This window comes from Rhinolophus sinicus, linkage group LG06 (genome assembly GCF_036562045.2).
Source record: "Rhinolophus sinicus isolate RSC01 linkage group LG06, ASM3656204v1, whole genome shotgun sequence".
In the NCBI taxonomy this organism is placed as follows: Eukaryota; Metazoa; Chordata; class Mammalia; order Chiroptera; family Rhinolophidae; genus Rhinolophus; species Rhinolophus sinicus.
The window spans coordinates 47,337,459-47,365,275 of record NC_133756.1 but is presented as its reverse complement, the minus strand read 5'-3'; the positions used below and the strand labels follow the sequence as shown (position 1 = coordinate 47,365,275).

The 27,817-nt window shown below is 34.7% G+C and overlaps 1 protein-coding gene across 2 annotated transcripts in view; it reads left to right on the top strand.

Annotated features, from left to right (window-relative positions):
* The window catches only part of TTLL7 (tubulin tyrosine ligase like 7), a 120,373-nt gene that overhangs the window by 86,336 nt on the left and 6,220 nt on the right, over window positions 1–27,817 (top strand). For both annotated transcript variants that reach the window (XM_074335041.1, XM_074335042.1), the window contains 6 exons: window positions 1,021–1,213; window positions 4,857–5,062; window positions 6,092–6,226; window positions 8,112–8,192; window positions 13,155–13,315; window positions 20,162–20,335. In XM_074335041.1, coding sequence (XP_074191142.1) covers window positions 1,021–1,213; window positions 4,857–5,062; window positions 6,092–6,226; window positions 8,112–8,192; window positions 13,155–13,315; window positions 20,162–20,335 — 950 coding nt within the window. The remainder of the gene's footprint in view (window positions 1–1,020; window positions 1,214–4,856; window positions 5,063–6,091; window positions 6,227–8,111; window positions 8,193–13,154; window positions 13,316–20,161; window positions 20,336–27,817) is intronic.

The following is a 27,817-nucleotide window of genomic DNA, read 5'->3' as shown; positions in this document are numbered from 1 at the left end:
AGTGAAGCTGTCTCACTTATCTTTTATTCTTTCAGCTGGTATCATTGGAAACACTTTGGAAGGTTTGAAGACAAGGGATTCTAATGGAAATATTGGAACATAATTGCATAGCATTTGAATCTTTACAGATTTACCCTTCTGCATGGCACCAATCCTCTTAAAAAAATTCGCACCATACTGATTTTTACATTATATCACTTTTTTTTTTTAACGTAGCATGGGCAATAAAAAGCTATGCTATCCTATTATGGCCAGACCCTATGTGTCATAGTTAGGAATCTTCTGAGAAAAGATGTGTAAGTTGTTCATAACCAATTTGGCGAGTGGATAATTTTTTTATTTGTAAAAAATGTTCACAGCAAATTAGACATGTGAGGAATACCTTACTTCTTTTTGTACATTATTTGAGTAAATAGGCTCATAGGCTTCTACTTTAAAATGTGGCCTTTCTGTACCTACAGTGGTTTATCTTATCGTGGTTTATCTGGTTGTTGCTTTCTTGTTCTTTTTGCTTCTCTTGCCCCTCCTTCCCCTCCTTTGCTCCCCTTCCCTCTCTCTCACAAGCATGCATACATATTTACTGAGTGACTGAACATTAATGATACAACAAAGGTACATATCTGAGTCTTGATGAGTAATGAGTAATCTCTCTTGTATGGAATGAAGAAAAAAACCGATTTATGTTTCTGATTTTTATATTTTTATCTCAAATAATTTTCATTTATTTTGTTATTCTTTGTTTGCTTGTTTGTGATACACTGGTCCTTTATTCGAATTGTGTAGAAACAGCATTTTCCTCGTTGTGACTGAACTATATCATTTAAACAAGACTGTTTTGCAAAAACAGAACTATTAGTGAATTGCACTGTAGGCTAATGGCAGCACTGTAGGCATAGCACTTTGGGGGATTTTTAGTGAGAAGCAGCAAGCGTAAGTGGGAAACTGAAAATAGTAACTAATCATGTTAATAAGCCTTTTTATTTGAATTGTGACAAAATAACACCTTTCTCTCTATTTTAGCCTCTGTGTTCCATGCCCGAGAGTACTGAGATAATGAAAAGACAGAAGTACTGCAGTAGTGACAGCAGTTACGATCATAGTAGCAGCTCTTCAGAATCAGATGAAAATGAAAAAGAAGAGTACCAAAATAAGAAACGAGAAAAACAAGTTACTTGTAAACAGTCCGATCACTACAAATTAATGCAACAATCCAGTAAGTTAATTTCTTCTCATTTAGTTGTTGTATGAAGACTTATGGAACTGAAATTATGGAACTCAATAAAAGGACCTTGGGCCAGATGAACCCTTGTCATGTGTGAGGATATCTGGACTCTATCCCACTTCCTGCCCTAACCATCCTGCCATCCCTTTTAGGGTCTGCAAGTAGAAAACAAAAGGGTTGAAAGAAGGGTCGCTATAGTCCATTCTTCTATTTTTCATAGTTTTTGTTAAGTCCTAGATTTTTGCATGGATTTATAAAATTTGCCTCGTGGCTGATCTGCTGATTGCATTCTTTTTAAAGCTAATATATTCTCTCATTCCATTTCCTGCTTTCCCTAACTCTGTCACTCATTTTGTTGTGTATTATCTACATTTTAAAATGTGTGTATCCAGGCATTTGACTTGAATGTGTGTGTTAGCCACACAATTATGACATAGTTTTGTTTCCTTCCATTTTCATCATAGGTAAGCACTTAAGTCAGAACTTCTGGTATACAGGAAGTATGCAGAAGAGTAACCTACCAGCTTCTCTCTCTCCTTCCTTTTCTGCTTCCTTTTGTTCTGCTCCTTTATTTCTTTTCACCTTTTCTTTCTTTTCCATTCTCTTGTCTTTTATTCCTTCTTCAATCCCTAATGTTCACTCCTGTTTTCATGATTCTTCTTTCATTCTCAAATGTCCAGTGTGGGGTCGCTGTTTGCCCAGGCTCAGTTGGATACCCCTTCCTGATGCTGCCTCCAACGCAAGACTTCCTCTTAACTACTGTCTCTCATATCTCTGCCTTATCCTTCATTACCCTAGGGCTCCCCTAGAGGGACTGGTTCAATGGTGCATAAACACAATTGTGAGTCTGTTGATCTCCAGCAATCGTTTAATATGTTAGCTTCCATGATAATGTGTATATTTAAACCTGACCTTCCACACGAATGGCAAAATGCATGAGGAATACAGAACTAACAAAGATTTTAGTGGTCTTTTATTTACTTGCAACTTATTCCATAAAGATACCCGCTAATGTTCCTGTCTTTGAGGGTTCGTGTGTTTGAAGGGAAATAATGTAGTATTATGTTCCATTTCATTTGTTTCATTGTTTACTCATTTAAGATATGTTTACTGAGCACCAGTTCCAGAGTTTGTAAGCTATTTTATCAGTTATTTCCTTTTTTCTTAAAGACACCTTAAGTACTCTGTGTAAGTGTGACTGTTTCTCTTTTGGAAGCTGGGTTTGTTCTGCTAAGATTTTGTCCATTTTTTAACCCCTATTAGCTAATATGTGCATCCATAACAGCATGAACTAACAGAGGATAAAGGGTAGGGCTGAAAAAAATTGCTCGGGTCCCCATAGCTCTGAGATTATTCTTCGTTTGGAAATCAATAGGTTAATAAATTGAGATTGGACAAATGGTATATAAGAAAAATGTCTTTAAGTGTGAATTATCATTTTTATGTTAGTCGAATTTAATTAATATCTTTTTCCTTATTACTATATTTTATTTTTATAGTCATTAGTAATTGCAACAAGGATTTCACTTTGTTTTATATTCTCTCTTTAATCTTACAATAAGGAATATCATAGCCACAAACCCTCCTTGAGTTTTCTGTCCAAAGTGATGCCAATGACAGAGGACAAAATCCAGATTATGTGTAACACTTTCTGTTAGTTAACTTAGGAAATTCTAACTTGTTATAGTTTCAAATAATATATTTTGGTTTGATATAAGGTAGTCATATACAAAACTATAAAATATTTTTTCACATAATTTGTATATGCAAGTCAAAACCATTTTTTTAAAGAATTTCTTTCTTTTTTCAACTTTTTTTGTTGGGGAATATTGGGGAACAGTGTGTTTCTCCAGGGCCCATCAGCTCCAAGTCGTTGTCCTTCAGTCTAGTTGTGGAGGGTGCAACTCACTGGCCCATGTGGGAATTGAACCGGCAACCCTTTTGTTCACACTCTAGCCAACTGAACCATCTGGCCGCTCCCATTTCCTGTTAATCTACCTAAATATCATTGGCATGTCTAGGTACTTATTTATTGTCTGAAATTCCGGTGTATGCAGGGGAAAAATGTGATTCTTTGGTGATTCAAGAGAAAGGATATTTTCCTTCTATATGTATGATCAGATTATACATGTCTCAACCATCACCTTAAGCCCTGAAAGAGGGCAGGGCTCAGGAGTAAGTTGTAGTACATGCTTTTGGGTACTTTCTTAGTGGAAGACTGACCAGTGGTATGTATGTTCCCCACACAGCCCTTGTCGAGAAACACTATAATTTAAATAATAGTGTGATTTTCAGGTTCAGAAGAAAGTTCCTAGTTGGAACAAATGGAAATTATTTAAAACATTTTGTATAGCTTGAATGAGTATACTTTTTTATACTCTTTAGAACCAAATGAGGAGTATTGGGCTTATTATCTATACAAAATATCCTTTAGAAATACGTCCTAAATATATGGTTTATGTCCATTGCCTTTATAAAGGTTTAAATTTTTTTCAACAGCTAATGAAGAGAAGTATTTGGGTATTCAACCTGCCTTCATGTGAGTTTTATTAAATTACTTAATTAATGTGGATTGATATATTCCCCAAGCAAAGAGAGAATATAGAACAGAGGATATATAAAATATGTGAGCTAAGAAAGATATAAATGTTGATAATATTGATTGATATTCTATTTCCCTTTGTCAGGAATCAAAATTTACCTGGACTAGTTGGTTCTCTCTTTTAAATATTCTCAATATACATTTGAGAAGTTATTCTATGGTTTTCTCTACTTGTTTGTTCTTATAACAAGCCTTTAAATCCAGACATTTTTTTCTTCACTTAAACCATTTACTATGGAATTTAAATCTAGTGTTTTTATTCTTCTCTCCTGTGAATAAGAAGACTGTATATGTCTAGTTCCTCTCTCTTGTAATAACCAATTATATATTTAAACTCCATTGAGGTGATCTTTGTTTTCCTTCTCTTTTATTTTTTCTCATGGGCTCAAAATTCTATAACTCATCTATTTATCCTGCCCATTCTCTAGACTCTTTTCGATTCCTCCCTATGAGTCTTGCCGTAAAATACTCTGTACACAAATTCTAATAAATGACCAGTCCAATCCCAGGCTATGGATAGTATGGTTTTATATAATCCAGGGATAATGGATAGAGAGAGAACACTGGCATTAGATAGGTCAGGATTTAAACCTGAGCTTGGCTACTTTCTTGTCATGTGACCTTGACAAAGTTCTTTCTCTGAGCCTCCAAGTGATGGAGGTTCCTCCTTCAGAGATTTCTGTGAAGATTAGCATAAAAGTGTAGCACCTAGTAGGATGCCTGGTTTATAGAAGATGCTACGTAAGTGTTTTTCTATCTTGTCTTTTATGTCATGTTTCAAGAACAGAACATTAAAGTACTGTTTAAGTATTGTTCTCATGATAGCCATTCGTCATACATGACAGGGGTTCTGCACCAAGTTCACTGTTTAAATTGAAGAATTAACTCCAAACTCATGTTTTCATGCCTATGCTTTGACATTTATTGCCACACTGCTACTCTGTGGTCTGATTATTCGTTTCTATAGATGAAATACAGTGGGAAACTTTCAATAAGGGCTGCTATATTATCCCTCTTCTCCATCATGAATAGGCTCCATAAGGCGTTCATTCAGTTGCCCTCGGTCAATCTCTTCTCAGTCACCTTCCAGTGTGGACATCCGCCCCTTTACTGCTCAACAAATGATATCAGCATCCCGGCCAACGTCAGGGTCTCGGTCACATTCCTTAAACCGTGGTTCCTCCTACACAAGGCATCTGCCTCATAGTAATGATGCCAGCTCTACTAACTCTCAGATGGTAAGTCATCTACCTTGCTCCTTTGAGATTATAGGAAGCACTGCACTCAGGATTAGGAGGCAAAGGAATCAGCTGGAAGGAGGACAGAATGAACCTCAGATCCTTTCTATCATGCAACTCATGGTCTCCTGGGGTTTGGATTAGTCAATCTATCCTAGTCTGTAACTTAGTCCAAACTCTTAAAAGGCAGACTTAAGTATATCACAAAACTTGAAGATGGACACTGAGAATAGCACTTTATTATTCATGGAGTAGGATAATTTTTGTTAAAAATCATCTGAGTAAATATATGATTTTGCAGTGTCTTGTGCAGTATATCTGTAAATCTGGGGAAATTTTGTTGTATGAAAGTTTTTCCTTAATGGGACTATTAATTAATAGGTTAAAAAGTAAGCCATTGATAAATTATCCTTAGGACACTGAAGGACAACATTGTTTATGTTTTCTGTATATTAAATTTACATATAGTATTCCCTTAGTATGAATCCAAGATTCAGTATTGAACAAGTCAGTGAATTTATTTTGCAACCAGACTTACTTGTAGATGCTCAAATAGATAGCTTCAAGTACCTTCACATAGACCAGGGATTTATTTAATTTGTTTATTTAATGTAGATGATGTTTCCCAGTCAAAGAGTGAAAAATATAAAGTGAATCAATTTCGCTTGGTGACAATGTGTGTTGTTTTTTGTTGTTGTTTTTTTTTCCTAATCAAGAATTGCCTAAGGTATATAGCAAATGAAACTTTTGATCAGGAAGTCTTTTTTAAACACTTATATTTTTATTTTAGTATTTTGAGCTAAATAAAATACGACTGTGTGGACGTTTGAAAGACACTCTTGGAAAACCACACCCATTTAATCCTAAGAATTTAATTCTAAGAATAAGTGTAAACAATTGTTTTCTTCCTTTTTCACTGTTTTTTTTCCAATTAAAAATGTATCATTTTTACCTAGAAATATCTTTCAGATTGTAGTGGCACAATGAAATAAGACCCCCTCCAAATATCTGTATTCTTTCAAATTTAAGAGTGAGTCTTTGCGGCAACTGAGAACAAAAGAACAAGAAGACTATCTAACAAGTCAGACCTTATTTGTTCTCAAGGACATGAAGATCCGGTTTCCGGGAAAATCAGATGCAGACTCATTACTTCTGGTGGAAGATGTGAGTATTTGATGTATATAAAACTCCAAGGAGCTCATACCTTTTTATTCTCAGAATATTAAGATTTATTTCCTGATGACATTATTCTGACAATAAACTTAACTGATGTTCTTTTCAACCTCCACAAGCTTTAGAAAATACAGCGATTATTTAATTATGATTCATGAGCAGTGAGGTCACATTTATAATCAGCAATACAAAATATCTTTCAGTGTATAGTCCTATTTTAATGATGCAACTGTTACATAAAGTGAAAATAACTTATGTTAAATAATTCTTGGCTTAACAATTAAAGAAATATCAAGTTAAACCTGCTTCTATAAAGATTTAGAAAGATCTAATATAGAATGAAATGCAATGAAAAGAAGTGGGGCCATAGGCATAAAATGTCAAGAATATTTGAATATGACACTCTGAATGGTTTTGGTCAAATTTTGAAATGGCTTATGTTGTGTGTATTTTTCTTGTTACACACACCACCCAGTGGAACATTCTAAAATGGCAGAGTCCTAAAATTCACATTAAAGTAAATGACTTCTTTTAATTTAGAAAGAAGGTGCAGCCATTTAAATGTTTTTGGTGAAGGAACATTTTTTCATTCAAAGTTCTATTAATATTTCTTCATTCAAACATTCTTTTCAAATTGTCATTCTTAGGCAATTCCTTAGTAATAGAACTGTGTTCTGGTTTCCACACACACACACACACACACACACACACACACACACACACACACACACACACACACATTTTTTTAATTTTTCTAGAGAAGAAAGCACCATCTAGTGGCCAGTTATAGGATAAAAACCACAGCTTTGCACTCAGCTTTTTCACTTTTTATGATTACTTTTGTCTAAAGCAACTGTCTAGAAACAAACACCAAACAAATAATAAAATGACTTTCTTAGTTTAAAAAAATCAATAATGGCATTTCTATTTTGTAATCATGATATAGTTGTAACCATAGCCCCCACAATTATGCATTGTGTTGTTACATATTTTTTAAAAAGCGAAAATGGCATATTCTTTGCAAATGGGCTATTATTTGTTACATCAGGGGAAGAGGAAGAAAAATGAATGTTAGTTGTAAAGCATTATGATAAATATGCTTTTATTTACATGTGGTCTTATTCAAATTATTTTCTAAGCATAGCCAATGACTTCGTACCAGACATGTTACTTATACTTTTTATTTATATCTATATTAGTTTTATAGCACCTTTTTGAATCAAGTAGAGGAAAAATTAGATAATCAGAGAGTTGAACTAATATTTGTTGCTAATGTTTTTGTTCTATAAAGAACATATATAGGCTTATATAATTAATAAAATATAATTAATAACTATATCAGACATTAGGTTGTTTATGATGTGTTCACTATGTGCAGCAAATATTTTAATCTGTTTGCTATAGTATGTATTAGTAGAATATATATTCATAAAATTTGCAGGTTTGCACAAAAAACAAAACAAAGGGATAATAGAATCGTAATTATATACATAGGCCATCTTCTAATGTATTATTACTAGATATTCTGTTGTTGTGGGTGATGTGGTACAGCTTTTGGAATTAAAATGGAAAATCTAAGTTTTGGGTTTCTTTCCAAATCTTACGTGCCTGAAGACATTTGACTTTCATTCATTAGAGATTGTATGTTCTTTACAGCAAGAAGAGAAAACTTTGGATTCAGATGGCTTCTTTACCTTATGTTAGAAATCTTTGCCTATGTCGTTATATGAAAGTAGAAATTCTTTATTTCAAGTAATGTAATGCTTTCATTTCACAAATTCACTGATAAAATTGGTTTCAACCAAATTTATTTACTTTTTGTTACTTTTGAGGAAAATTCTAGATTAAATTTCTTAATGTTTCTTCCTCACAACAGATCATTGATAACTGGAAATATCATAAAACAAAAGTGGCTTCATATTGGCTCATAAAATTGGACTCTGTAAAACAGCGAAAAGTGAGTAATGCCCCCAAAACAAGTTTGCCCTTTTGGACTATGTATTAAGCTAGGATCATTAAACCACATTCATAGTCAACTATATACATGTTCATTTGTTTATACATTTGTTCAACAGACATTTATTGCATACCTGTTATGTTTTTAGGCATTGGTTTAAGTTCTGAGGATAAAAAAGTGAATTGAAAAAAACAGCATGATCTCACAGAGCTTACAAAAACTTGAATGGAGCAGGTTCAAGAATGAAAGGTAGAGAGGAAAAAAAACACAGTTAGAACAGACATTTTTTCAAGGAATGTTGCTGTATAGAGGAAAGTGAAATGTGGTGGTCGCTGGAGTCTGCCCCCGTATGCCTTCAATGCCCCCGAATCACAGTCTCTCCACTGGATCCTAGAGTGAGTGCCTGTTATTGAGTTGGTCTGTGTGTGGTCCCTTTAAGAGGATGTCTGGGTTTCCTGCAGCCTTCTGTCCCACCTGGATGGTCAGAATCACCACTGTTTTTCACAGCCAGATGTTGTAGGGGCTCCTCTTCCTGGCACCAGTACTCTGGGCTGGGGAGTCTGGTGTGGAGCTGGTGTCCGTCAGTCCTTTGGGAGGAACCTCTGTGGCCGAGATACCCTTCCTGATTCTCAATGGCCACATGGAGGTTTGTGGCCAGCCCATTTCATGTCTCCATTCCTCCTCCATTCCTCCTACCATGGCTTCTTTTTTATATTCTCAATTATAACACTTCCGTTCAGCTAGACTTTACATGGTTCTCCAGGTTGACTGTTCTACAATTTAGTTGTAATTTTAATGTGTCCATGGAAGGAAGCCCACACAGTGTTTATCTACTCTGCCGTCTTGGATCTCTCTCTCAGCTAACTGCACTCTTAGAAGCAGGTTAATTCAAAAGGCATGTCTCTATGGCTGCCACAAAGACTGTGTGGGATGTTATTTAATTTGACAAACATGTATTGGTTGCCAGTTGTTTACAAGAACTATGATAGGCACTTTTGGAGATTTGGAGAGTTTTTTCTTCATTCATTTATTTATTTGCTCATGCAACCATGCATCGAACAATATTAATGGAGGTATTACCATGTCCTAAGCACCATTTTAGGTGTGGAATGCACCAAACCTATTTAAATCTCTTAATTCCATTTAGAGATCACTGTTGAAATGATCTATTCCATGGTCAAAGAATTTACTGGTTGCTCATTAGAATGTTGTAAAGCTCTAAGATTATAATGCCATGCACACAAACTCTTCCATGTACCTCATTTCAAATTTTCCTTAATGGCTGTAAAACTTAAAGGTCATGGATATAGGAATTAAATACTGAAAGAACCCTCCCGAGGTGAAAATGGAAATAGCTAATCTTATTTAATGTCATGTTGTGGTAACTCCACACTTGAATAATTTAACTTTCTGCCAAGAATGCAGTTGCTTTATATTGTTTATATGGATATATATGAAGTATGAAAATATTACAGTGTTGGTGGTTTGTGAAAAATGCCAAATTTGATGAAAATTTGTTCCTCTGATATGATGTCTAGGCATAAACTAAGATTGGATGATGACGAGAAAGAAGTAGTGACATTACGGTTGTACTATATTTGCATGTATTTTAAAGGTTCTAAGAGATCCTTGTTTGTCAAGTATTTTTTTTCTCTAAACAGCCATTTCTTTTTACTACCCACTATGGTTGCTTCTGCATGTTTTTTGACGTTATTGTTTTCCACCTCTTTTTCATTTGGACTGACATACCGTGTTTCTCCGAAAATAAGACCTAGCCAGACCATCAGCTCTAGTGTGTCTTTTGGAGCAAAAATTAATATAAGACCCGGTCTTATGCTGTACAAAGCTGATCGTTTTGCGTCAGCAAAGATGCCTTTACCTTGTAGCCATGGCTGCTGCATGCATCATTAGTACAGCATGTAGTAATTTTAATGTTATTTCTAAACCTCCCTCACCTCGTGCCATTATTTTAATTTAAGACCAACTGTTCAGCCATATGGAGCAGTTCGTCATTCAGCTTCTGTGTTCTTATAAAATACAAATTTGTCTGTGTGCTATATTTCATATTGTAAAAACAAATCTTTTTATTTTATTAATGTTTTCGTTGACTGAATCTCCCATTTATTCTTTTCCCTTGAAGAGTTTAATGTGGAATTGGGATGCTTTTAAAAGTCACAATGTCAGGAAGTGTATACCTATATCCTATAGGTTTGTCTCACTTGAATCCACAGGTAAACACAAAGACACCCTGCTGACCGTTTGTTTTAGTGTTTCACAAATTACTTATCTTCCATCCATTTTGTTCCAACCTTAAAGCACCCAGAAACCCAAAATAGCAATACAAATAAAACTGGCACTAATTTATTTCATCCCAGTCTGTTTTTTGACTGCCTGCTCTACTTTCCTAACATTTTTCAGTGGGTGTTTTCTTAAAGGTGCAGTCATTGTCTGCCCATCTGTATAGCCTTTAAACAAACTAGTCCCTCCCTACTCCCTGGCCCTGATGGAAGGGGCGCCTGAGCAGCCTTGTTTATGCCCAGTGACCCCACCAACCTTCCCAAGTATTACTTGACTAGAGGTGAATTTGAATCTAAGAATAGACAATTTGATTCTCTTCTGGAGTTTTGCTGCTGGCACCTAGACAGATCAAATTACTTACGAGGTGTTGAGTAATGGTTAAGAGCTGTCTATACATCAGCGCGTAATCTTGGCTAAGTTACTTGTCTACTCTATGCCTGAGTTTTCTCATCCGTAAAATGACATCCAAAATGTCATAATTAATTAATTGATGACAGTCTTCATTAATTAAACAGGAAATTAAAATAAAGTCAGATATTACTATTAGGGAAGTACTGGGCATTAAGGGGTCAACCATACAATAGTTTTGTGGCAGATAAAAATCTTCCTGAAGAAGTGATGTTGAGGTAAGATACAGAAATTCACCAGGTGAAGAGATAGGAGAAGACTGTTCCAAGCAGAGGAAAGCTAGGTGAAGGCCCAGAGGAGAGATGAGGGATTTGAGTTCTTGCCCCCTTCGTTTGCATGTCCTCATGCCCTCCAAATTACAGGTCTCCCAAACCCACTCCTCTCCCCATGACTAGAGCTTCCCTCCTTGGGTGGGGGTTGGGAGGTGGAAGGTTATGGGGTGGAGAGGGCAGAGATGTGGGATTCCTTTAAAAATGAAGGCAAAGAGAAGCAAAGAAGAATATATGTTCCCAGTGGGATCCTCTGGAAAAGAAGGAGCAAGCTCCTGGGATGCCCAGACCATGCTAGTCTCACCAGTCTGGGAAATCACTCCTCAGGCAGAGATGCTTGCTGGGGCCTAAGAGTCCTGAAGATTTATCCTCCATTCGCGTATGAGAGGAAACATTAGGAGTGGAGCAGAAGCATTCCCCACCCCTAACTCCCTGGCCTCTTTCTGAAGTTGCTGCTTTTAGTCATGGAACCTCTAGAATTCTGTCTAGAATTAGTAGTCCTCATTTCATGATGCTGTCTCATTAGAGTGTCCATATATGGCCTGCTTTTATTTAGTGTCTCTAGTGTCATTATACCATATGTGAACCCAGTACCCAAAACAAAAGATAGGCTCTTGGCAATAACCTGTTATCTAACCAATGGACTCCCCTCTATCTCCTTGGCTTCCATGTCTCAGGTAGCCATTTTCCTGAATTCATGATTTACCAGTCCCTTCCTTTGTTTCTTTATGTATTATTATATCTATGTGTATTCCCCATAAAGATTTTTAAAATTTAGTGTTTCCTTTCTATTTGTGTTATTAAAAGTGTCATACTGTATGTAATCCCTGGTATGTGTTTTTTTAACTTACCATTATATTACTAAGATGTGCTGTGTTGTTGTCTGTTGTATTTCATTTACTTTGAGTACTTTATAATATTCCAAGGGAATGAGTATACCACTCTTTATTTATTCACTGTGTCCTTGATAAAGCATAGGGTTGCTTCCAGCTATTTAGAATTATAAACAACTATTTGAACATTGTTATACATGCCTGTTGTTTTTAACCTATGAGAGAGTTTCTAGGTCACAGGATATGTGAATTTTCAACTTTAGGAGATAATGTCAAGCTATTTTCTAGAGTGACTGCAATAATTTGTACTCCCACCAACAATGCCTAAGAGACACTGTAGATCCCTGTTTCTCTAGCACTTAGTATTGTCAGACTTTAAATTTTTGTCAATTAAATGGACATAGAATGATATTTTATTATAGTCTTAATTTTTATTCTTTATGTTTATTGGGAATATTTATTTCCTCTTTTGTGAAATTCCTGTTCATGTATTTTTGTTCATTTTTTTCTATTATTGGTGTTTATAGTAACAATTTATTAGACATTCATTATATATCCCTGATACTAATCTTTTGTTGGATGTATATGTTTTGAAAATATATTTTCTCAGTTTGTAATTTGATCTTTTATTTTCTTTAAGGTATCTCTTGATGGCCAGAGTTCTTATTTTAATATAATCAAAATCTATCAATCTTTTATGGTTCCGTACTTTTTTGATGGCTTAAGTAATTTTTTTTTAACCCAAGATTTAAAAGATACCCATCAATACTTTCCACCTAGATATTTAATGGTTTATTTTTTAAACTTAAGATCTTAATCACTCTATAGTTAATTTTTATTAATCGAGTGAAGTGAATATTCTTTTTTCATAAAGACTACTATTTTTAAAATCCCATTTGTTGATATATATTTAATTTTAATTTTAAATTTAATCTCTTCTTACTACAGTCTGACTTGCCACCTTTGTCATATAGCAAAGTTTAATGAATGCATGGATTTATTTCTGAACTTTTTTATTTTGTACTTTTATTCTGTTAGTGAGTGAATCAGTAAGCACATGTATGAGTGTGTATTCATTTTAAAATTATTTTCGTCTTTGTATTTTAGACACACACATACACCTAGATTTTGAAATACTTTGGTTTTCCCACTAGGTTTTGGACATAGTAAAAACAAGTATTCGTACAATTCTTCCACGCATCTGGAAGGTACCTGATGTCGAGGAACTAAATTTATATAGGATTTTTAACCGGGTTTTTAATCGCCTACTCTGGAGTCATGGCCAAGGACTATGGAACTGTTTCTGTGATTCAGGGTAAGTTCTAAGTTATCTTTTATTATTGTCCTTTTAAATATTTTACTGTTAGTTATAGAGGTAGCTCAATAAAATGGGTGAATTTCTTTAATAATCTCTTAACACGTTGCGTACGGATCACGAGAATCTTCGTTTTTTTCTGAGCCATGCGTTAAGGACGGATAACGAGAATTCTCGTTTTTACTGTTGACTCTTTTTAGTTTGCACATTTTATTGAATTATTTATGTTTCGTTAATAACAAAGGAAGCTGCTTTCTGCAGTATCACACCAGGAGGGATTACTAACATCGTAGGTGAGTGAATCCTAAAAAATTCCATAGAAAAATAATAAATGACATAGAAGCATTTACGCTTTAAAGAGAAGAGTGCATTTTAAAGTAGTTTCTTTTAAAAACCTGCCGGAACAGAGGGGTATGAGGGATTTAAACCCCGCCATACGCAACGTGTTAAAATATGGAATTTTTACTATGTGTAATTTTTAACTATAATTTATAGCAGTTAATTTAGAATCAGATGGTGATTATGAACACAACACCACCCAACTAATTTGAATTCAGTGGAGAGAAGGTAATCTTAATTAATGAAAAGTGTCAATATCCAAGGTTCTTCATCTGTTGCCTTTAGGTAGCCGAATTCCAAAATTATGGCTGTATTCCTGCTCCTCTGCAGCATTTGAGTCCTGCCAAAGTTATTGTGACTCATTATCATTTTAGCCTCAAGGTATATAAAGTCAAACATTCCACACCTTCCTTTTATTCAGAAATGGCTTCTCTTTTGGACTTGTCTTAATCCCATTGTTATTTTCCCAATCATAGAAGTTTAATATCTCAGGGACATTTATATCTTACTTTGCGTTCATTATCTTTATTAGGTTATTTGCTAAATCCTGTTAGTTTTTCTGTCACATTCCCACTGTGGCTACTCTAGATTGTTTTTCATTGTTCTTAACAATTATCAAGTACTTACTGCTGTGTTAAATACTTTTGGAGATATAAAGTTGAATCTGACATAGATCCTGCCCTCAAGAAACTTAAAAAATGGTAATAGCTAACACGGTACAAGTTACTTGGGCCAGGCATTGTTCTAAACACTTTACATGTATTAAGTGGTTCAATCCTCATAACATCACTTTGAAGCAGATTCCCTGATTATCTCCATTTTATAGACAAGGAAACCGAGGCACTGATAGGTGCTAAGCTCCTAGTAAACTGGGATTTGAACTCAGGGAGCCTGGCCCCAGACTTCATGCTCTTAACCAATAATCTCTGCTGTCTCTGGTAGACAAAATAAGAGATATATAAAAGCAATGATTATAAAAGAGACAGATATAAAGTATTGTAGGATTTCAGAAAGATGGAGTCTTTTTGGTAGAAGGGCTAAGTGAAATTAATAGATTTCTAGATATTTTTGCCCCTAGTTTTTGTTGCCCTTAACCATCCTATTGTCAGCATCGTTTCCTAAAATCTCTAGTGATTTCCCTCATTTATCATTAAAATATAGAGTTCTTATCTAGAGATACAAGACTCTCTAATGTGCTGGTTCTTTCTTTTTTCTACAGTCGTCTCTCTCATTACTCTCCTACTTGAACTGTGTTCCAGAAAAAACAAACTCATCATTTTTCAAATATCTTAAAATGTGCACTTTTCTTTCTCTGAGCTGTTGACGTCACTGAATATCTGATTGGGCTGCTTCTAAACTCCATTCCTCCAATTCCCCCTTGCATTATTTAAACCCTATATAAAGACCCAAACTACGTACATTTTTTGTAAAACTTTAGCAGATTATTGTAGCCCGAAATGATCTCTGAATGTCCTCCATTTCAATAGTCTAGTCATCTAGAACTGAATCATTTATACCATTTGCAGACTTATTCTCACCACCATAATTTTCCTCAGCTGCCATTCTCCAACAGGGAGAATTCATATGGTACTCTGAGTTGTGATGAAATCTGAGAATAATCTTGGCTTTAATTTATTTCTACAGAGACTTAAGTGAAACATTTGAACTGTACTCCATGGACCCTTAGTTGATGTAGAAGTTCTCTCAATGTGAACTCGTAATTGGAATTTTCTTCTTCTGTTTGTTGATCCATTAGTTGGAATGCCACATATGAATCCCAGCTACTCTCCACCATTGAAGGCAGTGAGATAGTCTGCTACTGAAATTGGTGCTGATGGCTTTGAGTCCATAAGATAATCTCTAATGGCAGACCTTAAAGATGCTCATTAAGTGGTGGTTCTTTGCCTCTAAGGATCCTCTTTCTTGAGCTATTTTGGTTATATAACTCCAACTAGTTATAAAATCTTCAGAATCCTTTTCTCCTGTTCCTGGCACAATGCTCCCTCCCCTCAACTGTCTCTCATAGTATCTATCACTGCTAGTAATGATGATGAGAGTAACATTTATTCAAGGCTTACTAAGTGGCTGGCACTGTTTTACATATTAAATATTAATTTTTACATTTTTTCAATTACAGTTGACATTCAATATTATATTAGTTCCAGGTGTACAGCATAGTGGTTAGACATTTATATAACTTACGAGGTGATCCCTCCGATAAGTCTAGTACCCACCTGACACTATACATAGTTATCACATATGTGTTAAATATTCTTATAATCACCACTACAATATTTTGAGTAATCTGTTATTATTCTCATTGTGTAGATAAGGAAATTGAAGCATAAAGACAGTATATAACGTGCCCAAGTTCTCTTAGTAACTAGGTGAGCCTGGATTTAAACCCAGTTTGTCTGAGTCAAGAGCCCAAGCTCGTAACTCCACTTATCTGTGCCTCAGTTTCCTTGTCTATAAAGTGGAGATAATCAGAGAATCTGCTTCAAAGTGATATTATGAGGATTGAACCACTTAATACATGTAAAGTGTTTAGAACAATGCTTGGCCCAAATAAGTTGTATTGAGTCCCCTTAAAGCAGCATTGCCAGTGGTTGCCAAGCTTGCTTTATTGCAAGTCCATAGCATGAGCCAAATCCCCAGCCAACTGGACCTGGGCTGGTGGAGTGGGAGTAGCTTTCAGTCCAATTTGATTTCCACTTGCTATCCATTTCTTTAAAAACTTGATGGTTTGTAGAGGTGAGTTTAATACTAGATTTTTGTTTTGTAGCTTTGCAAATAAGTTCCTTAGGCTTCCTCAATTTAATGAGGTTACATGGTATTGTGTGTGTGTTATTCTCAGTTTGAACTCAGAATAGTTCTCCTTATCTTTGGATCATGTCTAGTCAATGTACACTCCTTTAATTTTGGCTCAACAGCCTAGTAGTCAAGGTAAAAATCTACTCTTAGCTCTGTTACAAAGGAAAGATTTTAATGAAAGGTACAGCTATCTTTCACAGTTCGGTATGAAATCTTGGAAAAATATAATCCAAATAACTCTGGGTCACCTTGATTCCTGTGTTTACCTGTCAGTACCACTAACTAAGTAAATAAACCATTGCCTGTCCACATGCAGAAATATCAAAAAATGTTGTAGGTATTTGTGGCAGGTTTCTCTAGAATTTGCCCAGTGGTTTTACTGCTGCATCACATATAAAACCTCCTTATCTCTCTCTCTTGTTCTTCCAGGCTGCTGAAGTCCATGCTCAGACACCCTTTTATTTATTTTTTAATCACATGCAGCCCCCTGGTGTTATGATGCCCCACATTCTGGTATTCCATCCAGGGGAATAGCTCTTGGAATAATCCACATGTTTTACTGGGAAAGGGGAAGTCTAGGTGCTGTGGGACTCAAACCAGGCCTGAGAGCTCAGGAAATGTGGCCAAGGGAAGGAACATGTCAGCTGAGATTTGCAGGAAGAGGAAGAACAGGAATTTGCCGATAGAGAGGAGGATGCAGCGGCTAGTGTGGGAGAAGGAATGCTTTGTTTGGAAACGCTCTCGCCACTCCAAACCCTAATGCGTAAACTCCAAAGAAGAAAATCTGGGGGCAGGAAGACATTGTTAAGAATATTCTAAGGCAGTCTGTTTCTAGGTTGAGTTATATGCCTACTTGAAAACGTATGCGTAACGTGTGGACTATTTAAAATGATGTGAATCTTATTATTCGCATATCATTTTCATTTCGATGTGTTGTTAGTACTTTTCAGCTCATTAATCTTTCTGTTGCTGATTATCCAGTTGGTATAGTCCAGATTTTTTTTTTTTTTTACCTTCCCTTCTCCCTTCTTGCACTTAACTTTGGGCCACTCAGTTCTCTATTTGGACTTTACCAGAGAAGAAGAAATGAATCAGTTTCACTTTTTAGATAACTGCTTTATTAAGCATTTTGATGAGAAAGGAGGTGAAAATTATTGGATTTACTGGATTATATAAAGCTTTTCAAGTCTTGGGATTTCATTAATAACTTCCCTTTGTTGCCAGAGGTATTCAGTATTCTGTATCTTATTGTTACGTTACTAAAAAAAAAAGAAGAAATGTAATTTAAAGTCATTTCCTTTTATGTTTCTTTGAGGATTAGGGAGTGCCAGAAAGAACTTTTTAACCATTTAATTTTCCTTTTTGAACTCATGGATTTTGGCCCTTTCATGTCCTTGGAATTTAGATTCAGAAAACAGACAGATACGACCCTGGGTTCTTTGATAAAGGCACTCGTATTTTGAATTATGTCTACATCCTTTCACCTTCTTAAAAAGTGTGTGTTGGTATTGAAAATTGTGATACTGTAGTGTCCCAGAGGCATTTCACATTTACTCAGCTATGCCAGGCGGTGGGTAGGAAGTGGGGGACTCAGTATGAAAGGTACGTTTCCTCTGTGCATGGGGTTTGCCATTAGCTTAGTACCAAATGAAGCAAGTTCTATTTATTTTCTTTTTTCTTTATGAGGGGTTCTGGTGTGTTGACAAATGTAGATAATAGAATACAATGCGGTCTTTGGCTAGTGGTGGTGAACATACCCACCAAAAAATAGGTAAAGGACCTTGATTCATATGTTTATGTTGAATATTTAAGGAAGAATGGGAAGCCAAAGCTGCTCATGTTATAACTCACATATTACTCAGAATGTTCCATCAAATTAGAGTGTTATAGAAGAAGCTGTTTTATCTTCCATTTTATTTGTTCTTACTTCTATATTCCAAGTCAGAGAAAGAAAAATTGCCATGATGTGAGTGACCTGATACTGCATCTAATCAAATGGCTCCAAAGGATCAAAATTATAAATATATACAAATTGAAAAGGGAGGGTGGTGATTGAGCTAGACTTTTCTAGAAATACCCAGAATCCCAATGGAGAGAAAAGTGCAAGGCAGACAGAACACAGGATGTTTTTCTGTGTGTATTTGTATTTATATGAAATTTTTATTTCTTTGGGCCCAGACATGTAGGGCCTGCTAGATTAAGACATATTAATTATAAATATATTCCATAATTAATTGATGTTCTCCAATATTTTTTGATCAAATTAGGTAAATTGGATATATATACATATATATGTATCTATAGAGAGATATGTATATATGTATATATGTACACCTATATATAGATATATATACATATAAATATATATAAATGTATATATTATATCTAGTTTTTCTTATATTTAGTAATAAGTTAAATTTTAATTTTAGAGTTAATTTAACAAGCATATTACTGGCATACTACTATTTAGTTCTGAACATATCAGAACATGGAAGAAAATTTATTCCTTTTAATCTACTCATTTGAATCTTATTCCTTTTAAGAAAACTCATCATTCACTGATGACATGCTATCTTTTGGGGACCACATTTCTCCTGAAAAAATAAACAGTAGCCTTTCTATGAAAAAATACCTTTTGGAGTTTCTAAAGCATTTTTTAAAATTCCAAAGAGATCAAATATCTACAGAAGATTGAAAATAGAGTCTTTGAATTTCCCATTGGGAAGTACATTTCTTCAGAAAAATATTTTCTTTAATATTTTTTTCTTTCTGAAAATCTACTCTTTTCTCTCTCTGAGGGTTAAGAGAATTGGTTTATGTAAAATGAGACTTGAATCATTACCAAGTCTCAAACCAAACTTTCCCCTTGAGAATTGAAAAAAGTTTCATTTACGCTAAGGAAATAAGTCTCTCTTGCTCTCTCTCCCTCGCTTTCCCTCTCTTCTCTCTCTTTTGGTGGTGATGGTGGGGTGATGAGGTATTTCCTGATTTGGGCCATGACAGTAAACTTAGGAATTGTAAAACACACACAGTTGAAATTTACCAACAACATGTGCTCTACTGCGTGGTTTAGTATAAGCTAAGAGCACTAAAGGAGGGAGGACACCACCTCGGGATTGCAGTAGGGTAGTACAGGTTCAGATAACATTACTTCTAGGGTACAGAACCTGTGCTCTAGGCATATCATAGACATAATTACACCTGAAAGTGTTTTGAAAGGGGTGGTTATGATCGAGGAATTAACCTGAATTCTCCTAGTGCAAAGAGGTGACAAATTAATTTGCAACAACTTTTTAATATGTTTATGGGATTATTATTAATGTAAAGGTAAATATAGCTTCCTAGAAACCTAAATTCCTAGAATACCTAATCTTTGAGAAATTAGCTCAGTATATTACAAATGCTTTAATATAGAGTAACTCAAGTTTTTAGGAGGTGTTGGGAAACCATCCTATTAGCTACCCATAGTGGGCAGCAGTAAAGTCTTTAAAGACAAAGCCTATGAATTCTATATTGTGTTGTTTAATACAAAGACTAATTTCAAAATATGTATTTATTTTATATCTTTCAACTATCTCTAGTCACTTCAAATGTATGAGCTCGTTTCGATTATTTCTTATTGCTTGGTATGTGATATAGCTGGTTGCCATTTTGAACAGCCTCATGAGGTCATGTCTGTTTCCATGCCAACAGATCCTCATGGGAGAGTATTTTCAATAAAAGCCCGGAGGTGGTGACTCCTTTGCAGCTCCAATGTTGTCAGCGCCTGGTGGAGCTTTGTAAACAGTGCCTGCTAGTGGTTTACAAATATGCAACTGACACAAGAGGATCACTCTCAGGCATGGGTACTGATTGGGGTAATTCCAGGTACTTGTTTACATTTCCTAGAATCTGTGAGTTTCATATGATGTAATGCCACAATGCAGTTTGAAATCGGAAGTCTCTTTTTGCTTATATGTCTAGAGAAAAAGCTAAAGGCTGAAAATTCATATGTACTATTATCTACAAAATACTTTTCATTTGCAATCTTTATCTTTAAAAGACCAAACAAACCTAAAGGTGACAGAAATAACTAACCTACATGAAAATGAGATTATTTGGTTTACATACTTTTGCTTTCAAAAGTCAAGTAAGAGCAATAAAAAATGCTAATAAATTTGTTTTCTTTCCCCAGTAGGGGTATTTAAACATCCTTCAGCCTAACAGTTGAGAAAATGCCTTTAGTTTATTTTTTATTGTTCAGTATGCTCCTTCTACTCCCTTCATCACCAAACATATCAGTGGGAGGTAAATTTTGTTAAGTCCTATTTAAAAATTGAATTTTTATAAATATTGTCCAGTGAAACTAGGTAGTTTTCCAAAAGCATGAAAAATAATATAGTTTTTAAGTTGCAAAAATATACAGAGTAAAAAAGAAGTACATTTTAGCACTTCTCAAGACAATCATAGTTTCCATTAGAAATTAAGATGAATATGTGACTTTATTTTCAGTATGTGTAAGTTGTAGTATTACTCAGGATAGAAGAGAGTAAACAATGACTTTGAAAAAACTAAGTGATTGTGAAAAGATGATAAGATTCAACTAACAGTTAAATATGTGTAGACAGTGGAGAGAATGAAACCACCATAGCTTGGGTTTTCTTTTTGAAACACCTTGAAATTGGTCTGTTTATTAAAAAGATCACGGGAAGTTTGAAAAAGCCAACTTTCAACAAAACTAACCTGAAACAGCAGAATGGCTTCTAATTATTTTTCACAAAAAATATTGAGAGATGTATTTTTAATCTCTGCTCGTCCTGGATTCTGTTTTTATACTCTTGCGATACCTTTAAGCTATTTTAACTCTGCCTCTGCAAACAGAAACTGATTGATCACAACAATGGTAGAGGTAAAGTTAGCTGTTTCTTTTTAAAATATGTAACTATGTAACTAGGTAAAATATGTACATATGAAAGCTATATTCTACAGTTTTAATGGTTTGAAGCAAATTATTGAAATAAAACTTACATTACTTTCATTAATATTTCCATATGATTTAAAAGAATGACGGGTATCTTTAAGACATTACAACACATAAATGAAGAGGCTTTTTTTTAAGGAGTGATGCTCTGGGCATGATCAGGAAAACCTTAAATTCCAGTCTAGGAAGGATGGTTTTAAACTCTTCAATGTCGTTCTTGCAATTCCAGATTTCATAACCATTTCTTGTGGAGGGAAATCTTATTAATTTTGTGAGTGGGCAAAATAGGCTGAGTCTTCCTGGTTACGCTGGAAGAAGAAGTTACACCTTACAGTTACTTCAGGCCATTTTATTTTATTCGTATCTGGTGGTCAGAAGAGAGATTCCTGACCCTATAATCTTGAGTTTTGGACTTATGATTAACCCTAGTATGGTGATTTATAAGCATTTAGGTGGGGGGTTGGGAGGTTGTCAGTTAACACACCCTTTATTCCTGCCCAAGTTCAAAACCATTTGATAGAGAAATATAGGCATCAGATGATGCTTCATTACTAAGAAAAGCTACATTGAGGGACGTGGTGAAGATGTGAGAATTAAATGTACCCATTCAGTTAAAGGAAAAGCTGGATCAAGCCAAACCTTCCACTAGCACTACCTCATAAAGTCTAATTCTGTTAGTGTTGGTAGGAGAGCAAGTAAGAATGCATCCTGTCTGCAGGTAGGTTCATCCAAAAAAGAGAAAGGGGCTGTGCTAAGCATGCCAGTTTCTTTCTTTTAAACCGGCAAAGCACATAACTCACTTCTGGTGAGATGCCAGAAAGTTTCCACTGGTGGAAGTTCTTCTACATAGGAACACAAGGAAGAGAGAGAAATAAACATGTTCTCCTAATATCTAGCTATTAAAACCCAAGTCAATGTCACATTTATTTAAATATGTGGGAAAAGTGTCTTTATCTTCTTTCCCTTGTAAATTAGGAATCTATAGCATTTTACTTTATATGTAGAAGTCACTTAATTTGTAGAAGTCACTTATTAATATATTGATAAATTTCATTTATGAAGTATACTTAATAAAATATAAATTATATATAAATACCTATAAATAGTCCTAATATAAATAATTTATGCAGTATACCTAAATACTTTATGAGGAGATACATATTTGGCTAATGTATCTGTAAAATTAAGAGAGAAGAAAATAGCACTAATGACATCAGTCAGGTTTATGACCATGTTTGTCTTGATCAAAGACCTACAGGATATTTCTTAAGAGGCTTTAAAGAGTATAGGGCACCTATTACATGGAAGGAAGTGGCCTTCAACCTTGCAATCTCAGGAAAACAATAATTTATAGGCACACCAAGTGAAAAGCTATTTCTCAGAGGTGGACTTGTAACTAAGCAACTAGAACTGATATATAAAGCCAAATGGTCAAATATATATATATGGTACTAGAGTTCTTGAGAGCAGCTCAGTATTTCACTGTTACTAGACTTGGGAAGCTTTGGGATCTCCAAACACTTTCTAGACTCAGCATCTCTGTGTTTTTATCTTTCATGTGCTGAGCTTCCACACAGTCTCATATCATGGAGTGGGGGTGGGGGTTCCATGGCTAAAAATACTTTTAAAAACAACTGAGTTAGAACTTCTGCCTTTGGTAATAGAGCACGAGGTATTTGGACAAATCATTCCTCTGGTGACAACTAGAAAAGCTGAACAAAACACCAAAACATTCTGATGCTTGAAGACATCAGAGAATGTTAACCAGGTTACTTGTTAATGAGTACTTGTTAGTACCGAGTAGTGCTTTTTGACAGACTCATGGGCCTAAGGGAAAAAGTAGGCGTCCAGGGTCTGCAAATGTGGGGGCCATGGTAAATACCCTAGATTCCTAGGAGTAAAAATGTTCCCAATATTTTGCAAAGTAAAATTTGACAGAATTACAGGGAAAAACAGCAGACATGTCTACAATCACAGAGGGAGATTTTAATATATTAAATTTTTTTTCCTCAAACATAGAACATTTTAATAATATGATTAACAGATTTAACTGTTGTATGTAAATCCAATAACCTCAGAATACAATACAGCAAGCACACCAGGAACTTTTACAAAAATTAACCATATAGTGGAATATTAAAACATAGTTCAACAAATTTGAGAAAATTTAACTCAGACCAGGTATTTTTTTTCTGACCACATCATTAAGCTGGAAAACAGTAACAAAATATAACCAGAAAATTCATACTTTTGACAGAGAAAATACACTTTTAAATAACCTTTGACTCAAAGAAGAAATCATAGTAGACATAAGAAAATATTCTGAACTGAATGATCATGAAAATATTACAAATAAAAACTTGCAGTGTGTAGCAAAATCATTATTATAGGGATATTTATAGACTTAAATGAATATATTAGGAAAGAGAAAAGAGAAAAATTAAATGAGCTAAGCTGCCATCTTGACAAGTAACAAAATGACATTAAAATAAACCCAAATAATACAGAAAAAGGAAATAAAAATGAGAGCAAAAGTTAATAATACAGTTGTACCTTGACTTATGGGGTTACGTCCTGATAAACCCATAGTAAGCTGACAATACTGTAAGCCGAAAATACACTTAATACACCTAACCTACCAAACATGATAGCTTAGCCTAGCCTACCTTAAACGTGCTCAGAACACTAAACGTTAACCTATAGTTGGGCAATTATTTTGAGTTTCATTTCAAGAGTAGTCGCCTTCACCTCTTCTCACCAGAAGCACACAGATGGGCATTTTGTAGACATGATGGGATGTGAAAACACAAAACACAATATCCAACAAATGCTGGCAATACAGTACACTGTAGAGTATCGGTTGTTTACCCGTGTGGTCATGTGGCTGATGGGGAGCTACAGCTCGCTGCTACTGCCCAGAATCACAAGAGAGTGTCATACAGCATGTCACTAGCTTGGGAAAAGACCAAAATTCAAAATTTAAAGTACGGTTTCTACTGAATGCATGTCACTTTTACACCATCATAAAGTCGAACAATCGTTAAGTTCAACTCATAAGTCAGGGACTGTCTGTATAATGCAACAAACAGAATAAAAAATATCAACATGGCCAAAAGTGTGTTTTTGAAAAGACTAATAAAATTGATAAATAACTAGTGATCAAGATAAATTGATAAATAACTGATCAAGAATATAAAAGACAGAAGTTAATATCTAGAACAAAACTAGAGACATTACTACAGATCTTATAAACATTAAATATTTTATAAGAAAATATGAACAATTTGATGGTGATAAATTTGGTAATTTAGATTAAGTTAACAAATTCCTGGAAAAACACACATTACCAAAAGTGACATAAGACAGTATAGAAAGTCCTTAATAGTCTTAACTATTAAAGAAATTGAATGAATAATTAAAAGTCCTCCCACAAAGAACACTCCAGATTCATATGTCTTCATCATCCAATTCCATTAACCCCACTCAGAGAACAGAAGAGGAGGGAACTTTCTCCAACTTGTTTTATGAGGCTTCCATACCTTTGATACTACAACCTGACCAGGACATTATGGCAAAGGATAATGACAGTTCAATCTCACTCCTGAATATAGATGCAAAAATCTTAAATAAGATATTAACAAAATGAACCCAATGACTTTAAATAGTATAATGTATCATGACCAACTTCTGCTTATTGCATCAATTTACGGGTGCAGTAACATTAACAAGTGATCGATGTCATTAACAGAATAAAAGATCATTTCAAAAGATACAGATAAATTACTTGATAGAATTCAATTCACATTCATGCTTTAAAAAATGCTTAGCAAGCTAGAAGCAAAAGAGAAATTCCTTAATCTACTAAAGGATAACTGCAAAATATCTACAACAAACATACCTAATTGGTGAAATGTTGAAGCCTTTCCATTTGAGACAAAACTGCCTGTGACTACCATTTTTATTTAGCATTGTACTGGAGGTCCTGGCTGGTTCAATGAGGCAAGCAAAAAAAATAAAAGCCATTAGATTTGAGAGAAATAACTAAAACTCATTACTAGTGGATATGACTAAATTCATGGAAATCTAAATAAATCTACAGAAAAATTATTAAGTAAATTACACAATTTTGATGAAATCGAGGTCAGGATAAGGACATCAATTGTATTTTTTCTATATCAACAACAGCTAAAATATGAAATTTAGATATGATATCATTTTTAATTGCATCAAAGCATAGCTAATACTTAGGAATAAATGTACCAAAATTGTGTAAGACCTTTATGCAGGAAAATGTAAAAATTGAAAGATATACCTTATTCATCATTGGAACCAATATTATTAACATGTCAATTGCTCTTAATCAGTATGTCTATAAATGCAATGTTATCCTAATATAAAAACAAAAATTTCTTGGGGGGTGTGCAGTATTTGACCAAAATTATTGTTACATTTATATAGAAAAGCAAGGGGCCAAGATTAGCTAAGAAACCCTTGAAATAGAACAATAAAATGGTAGGATTTATGAACTACAGTATACTAAGTTTATAATAAAGCTAAAGTAATTTAAGACAGTGTAATATTACTAAAAGGATAGGTAGACCAATGAAACAATTCAGAAAGGTCATAAATAGACCCAGGCATATAGAGAGACATGATTTATGATAAAAAGGGGTACACATAATTTATGACAGGTGGGAAAAGGAAGTTTGGTTAAACAAATGGTGCTAGGACAATTAGATTTCCAAATAATTTTTTAAAAAAGAAAAAAAAGAAAGAAAGAAACTTGAGTTTATCCGCACTGTATGTAAAAATAATGTAAATGAATTGAGTATACAGACATGAAACGCAAAACTAAAGGTTTCAGAAGTTAATATATGGTAATATTTTTATGACCTTGAGGTATGCAAAGATTACAAAAAATAGGACCAAGGAGCAGATCGTAAATAAAAAGATGAATTTTACTATATTAAAGTTAAGAACATACATTCATGCATCAGAAGACCCCATAAGAAGGTGAAAAAACAAGCCTCAGAGTGGAAGAAAATATTTGCAATCCATATAAGCTAGAAAAGATTCTTATACAGACGAGACAAGAACTCCTCCAAATTTCTCAGAAAAAGACAAAACCTTCTATGGAAAAATGGGGAATATAATTGAAGAGGCTGTTCACAAGAATTTAAAAACAACAACAACAACAAACAGACCAATAACCAATTGGAAAAATATTTAAGCTAACCATTAAGGAGATGCAAAACTGCAAAAACACTGTGTACTCAGAGTTGATGGGAATATAGGGAATATAGAGAGAATAATGGGAACTCTGACACTGCTGGTGATAGTGAAAATGGGTACCTCTAAAAATAGTTTGGCATTACATATCAAAGTCTACGCTTTCTATATCTATTCTGTTACCAGTAATTCTGAGTAGAAATGTCTGCACATGTGCACTAAGCCATTGTTAGAATGATCATAATAGCGTTTACTTATAATAGCTGAAATTGGAAACAACCCAAATATCTATTCATGGAAGAATGGACATCTTTTGTAACATCCACACGATGAAATATTATACAGCATTGAAAATGACCAAACTGCACGTACACATAACAACATGCATGAGCCTCAAACATAAAGTTGAGCAAAAGAAGCCAGACCCAAAGGAATACATATTTCATTTCATTTATTCTAAAATAAAAAAAACAGGCAAAACTAAATTATGATGTTTATGGAATGTGTGCTTGGGTAAACAAGGAAGGAATTACCATGGAAGTCTGGATAGTGGGTAACTTTGTGGGGAGGGAGGGTGCTGTAATACAGGGCTCTGGGGTGCTAGGTGAGTTTAGTTATACTGGGTAGCAGTTATACAAACAATCACGTCATGACATTCATTAAATTGGACACGTAGGTGTTATGCACTTTTTGAATTTGGGCTATACTTCACAATTAAAAAGCTTTAAAAATTGAGTTAAATATGTGGTACCATTATGGCCTGAGGCTAATATAGCTTGATACGTCTATCTCAGAACAGGGATGGTCTTGCTAGTGAGCCCAATGTTCATAACACATAAATAATATTTTACCATGTGCACTATTTCATTGGCTCTGTACTCTGAACCAGGCATAGCAGAAACTACTGGACTCTCCGTGGATCAGAAAACATGGCCAAAGAGGCTAAATGGCTTACCCAAATCCACATTGCTAGCATATGGCAGAGGTAGGCATTGAAACTAGGATTCCCCCACCCAAAAAAAAAAAAAAAAATGTCAAGGTTAAAAATACAGGACGATGCACACCCACTAGGGTGGCTATTATTAAAAAAATGCAAAATAGCAAGTGTTGGTGAGGATATTGAGAATTAGAACCCTTGTGCTTCGCTGGTTCAGAATGTA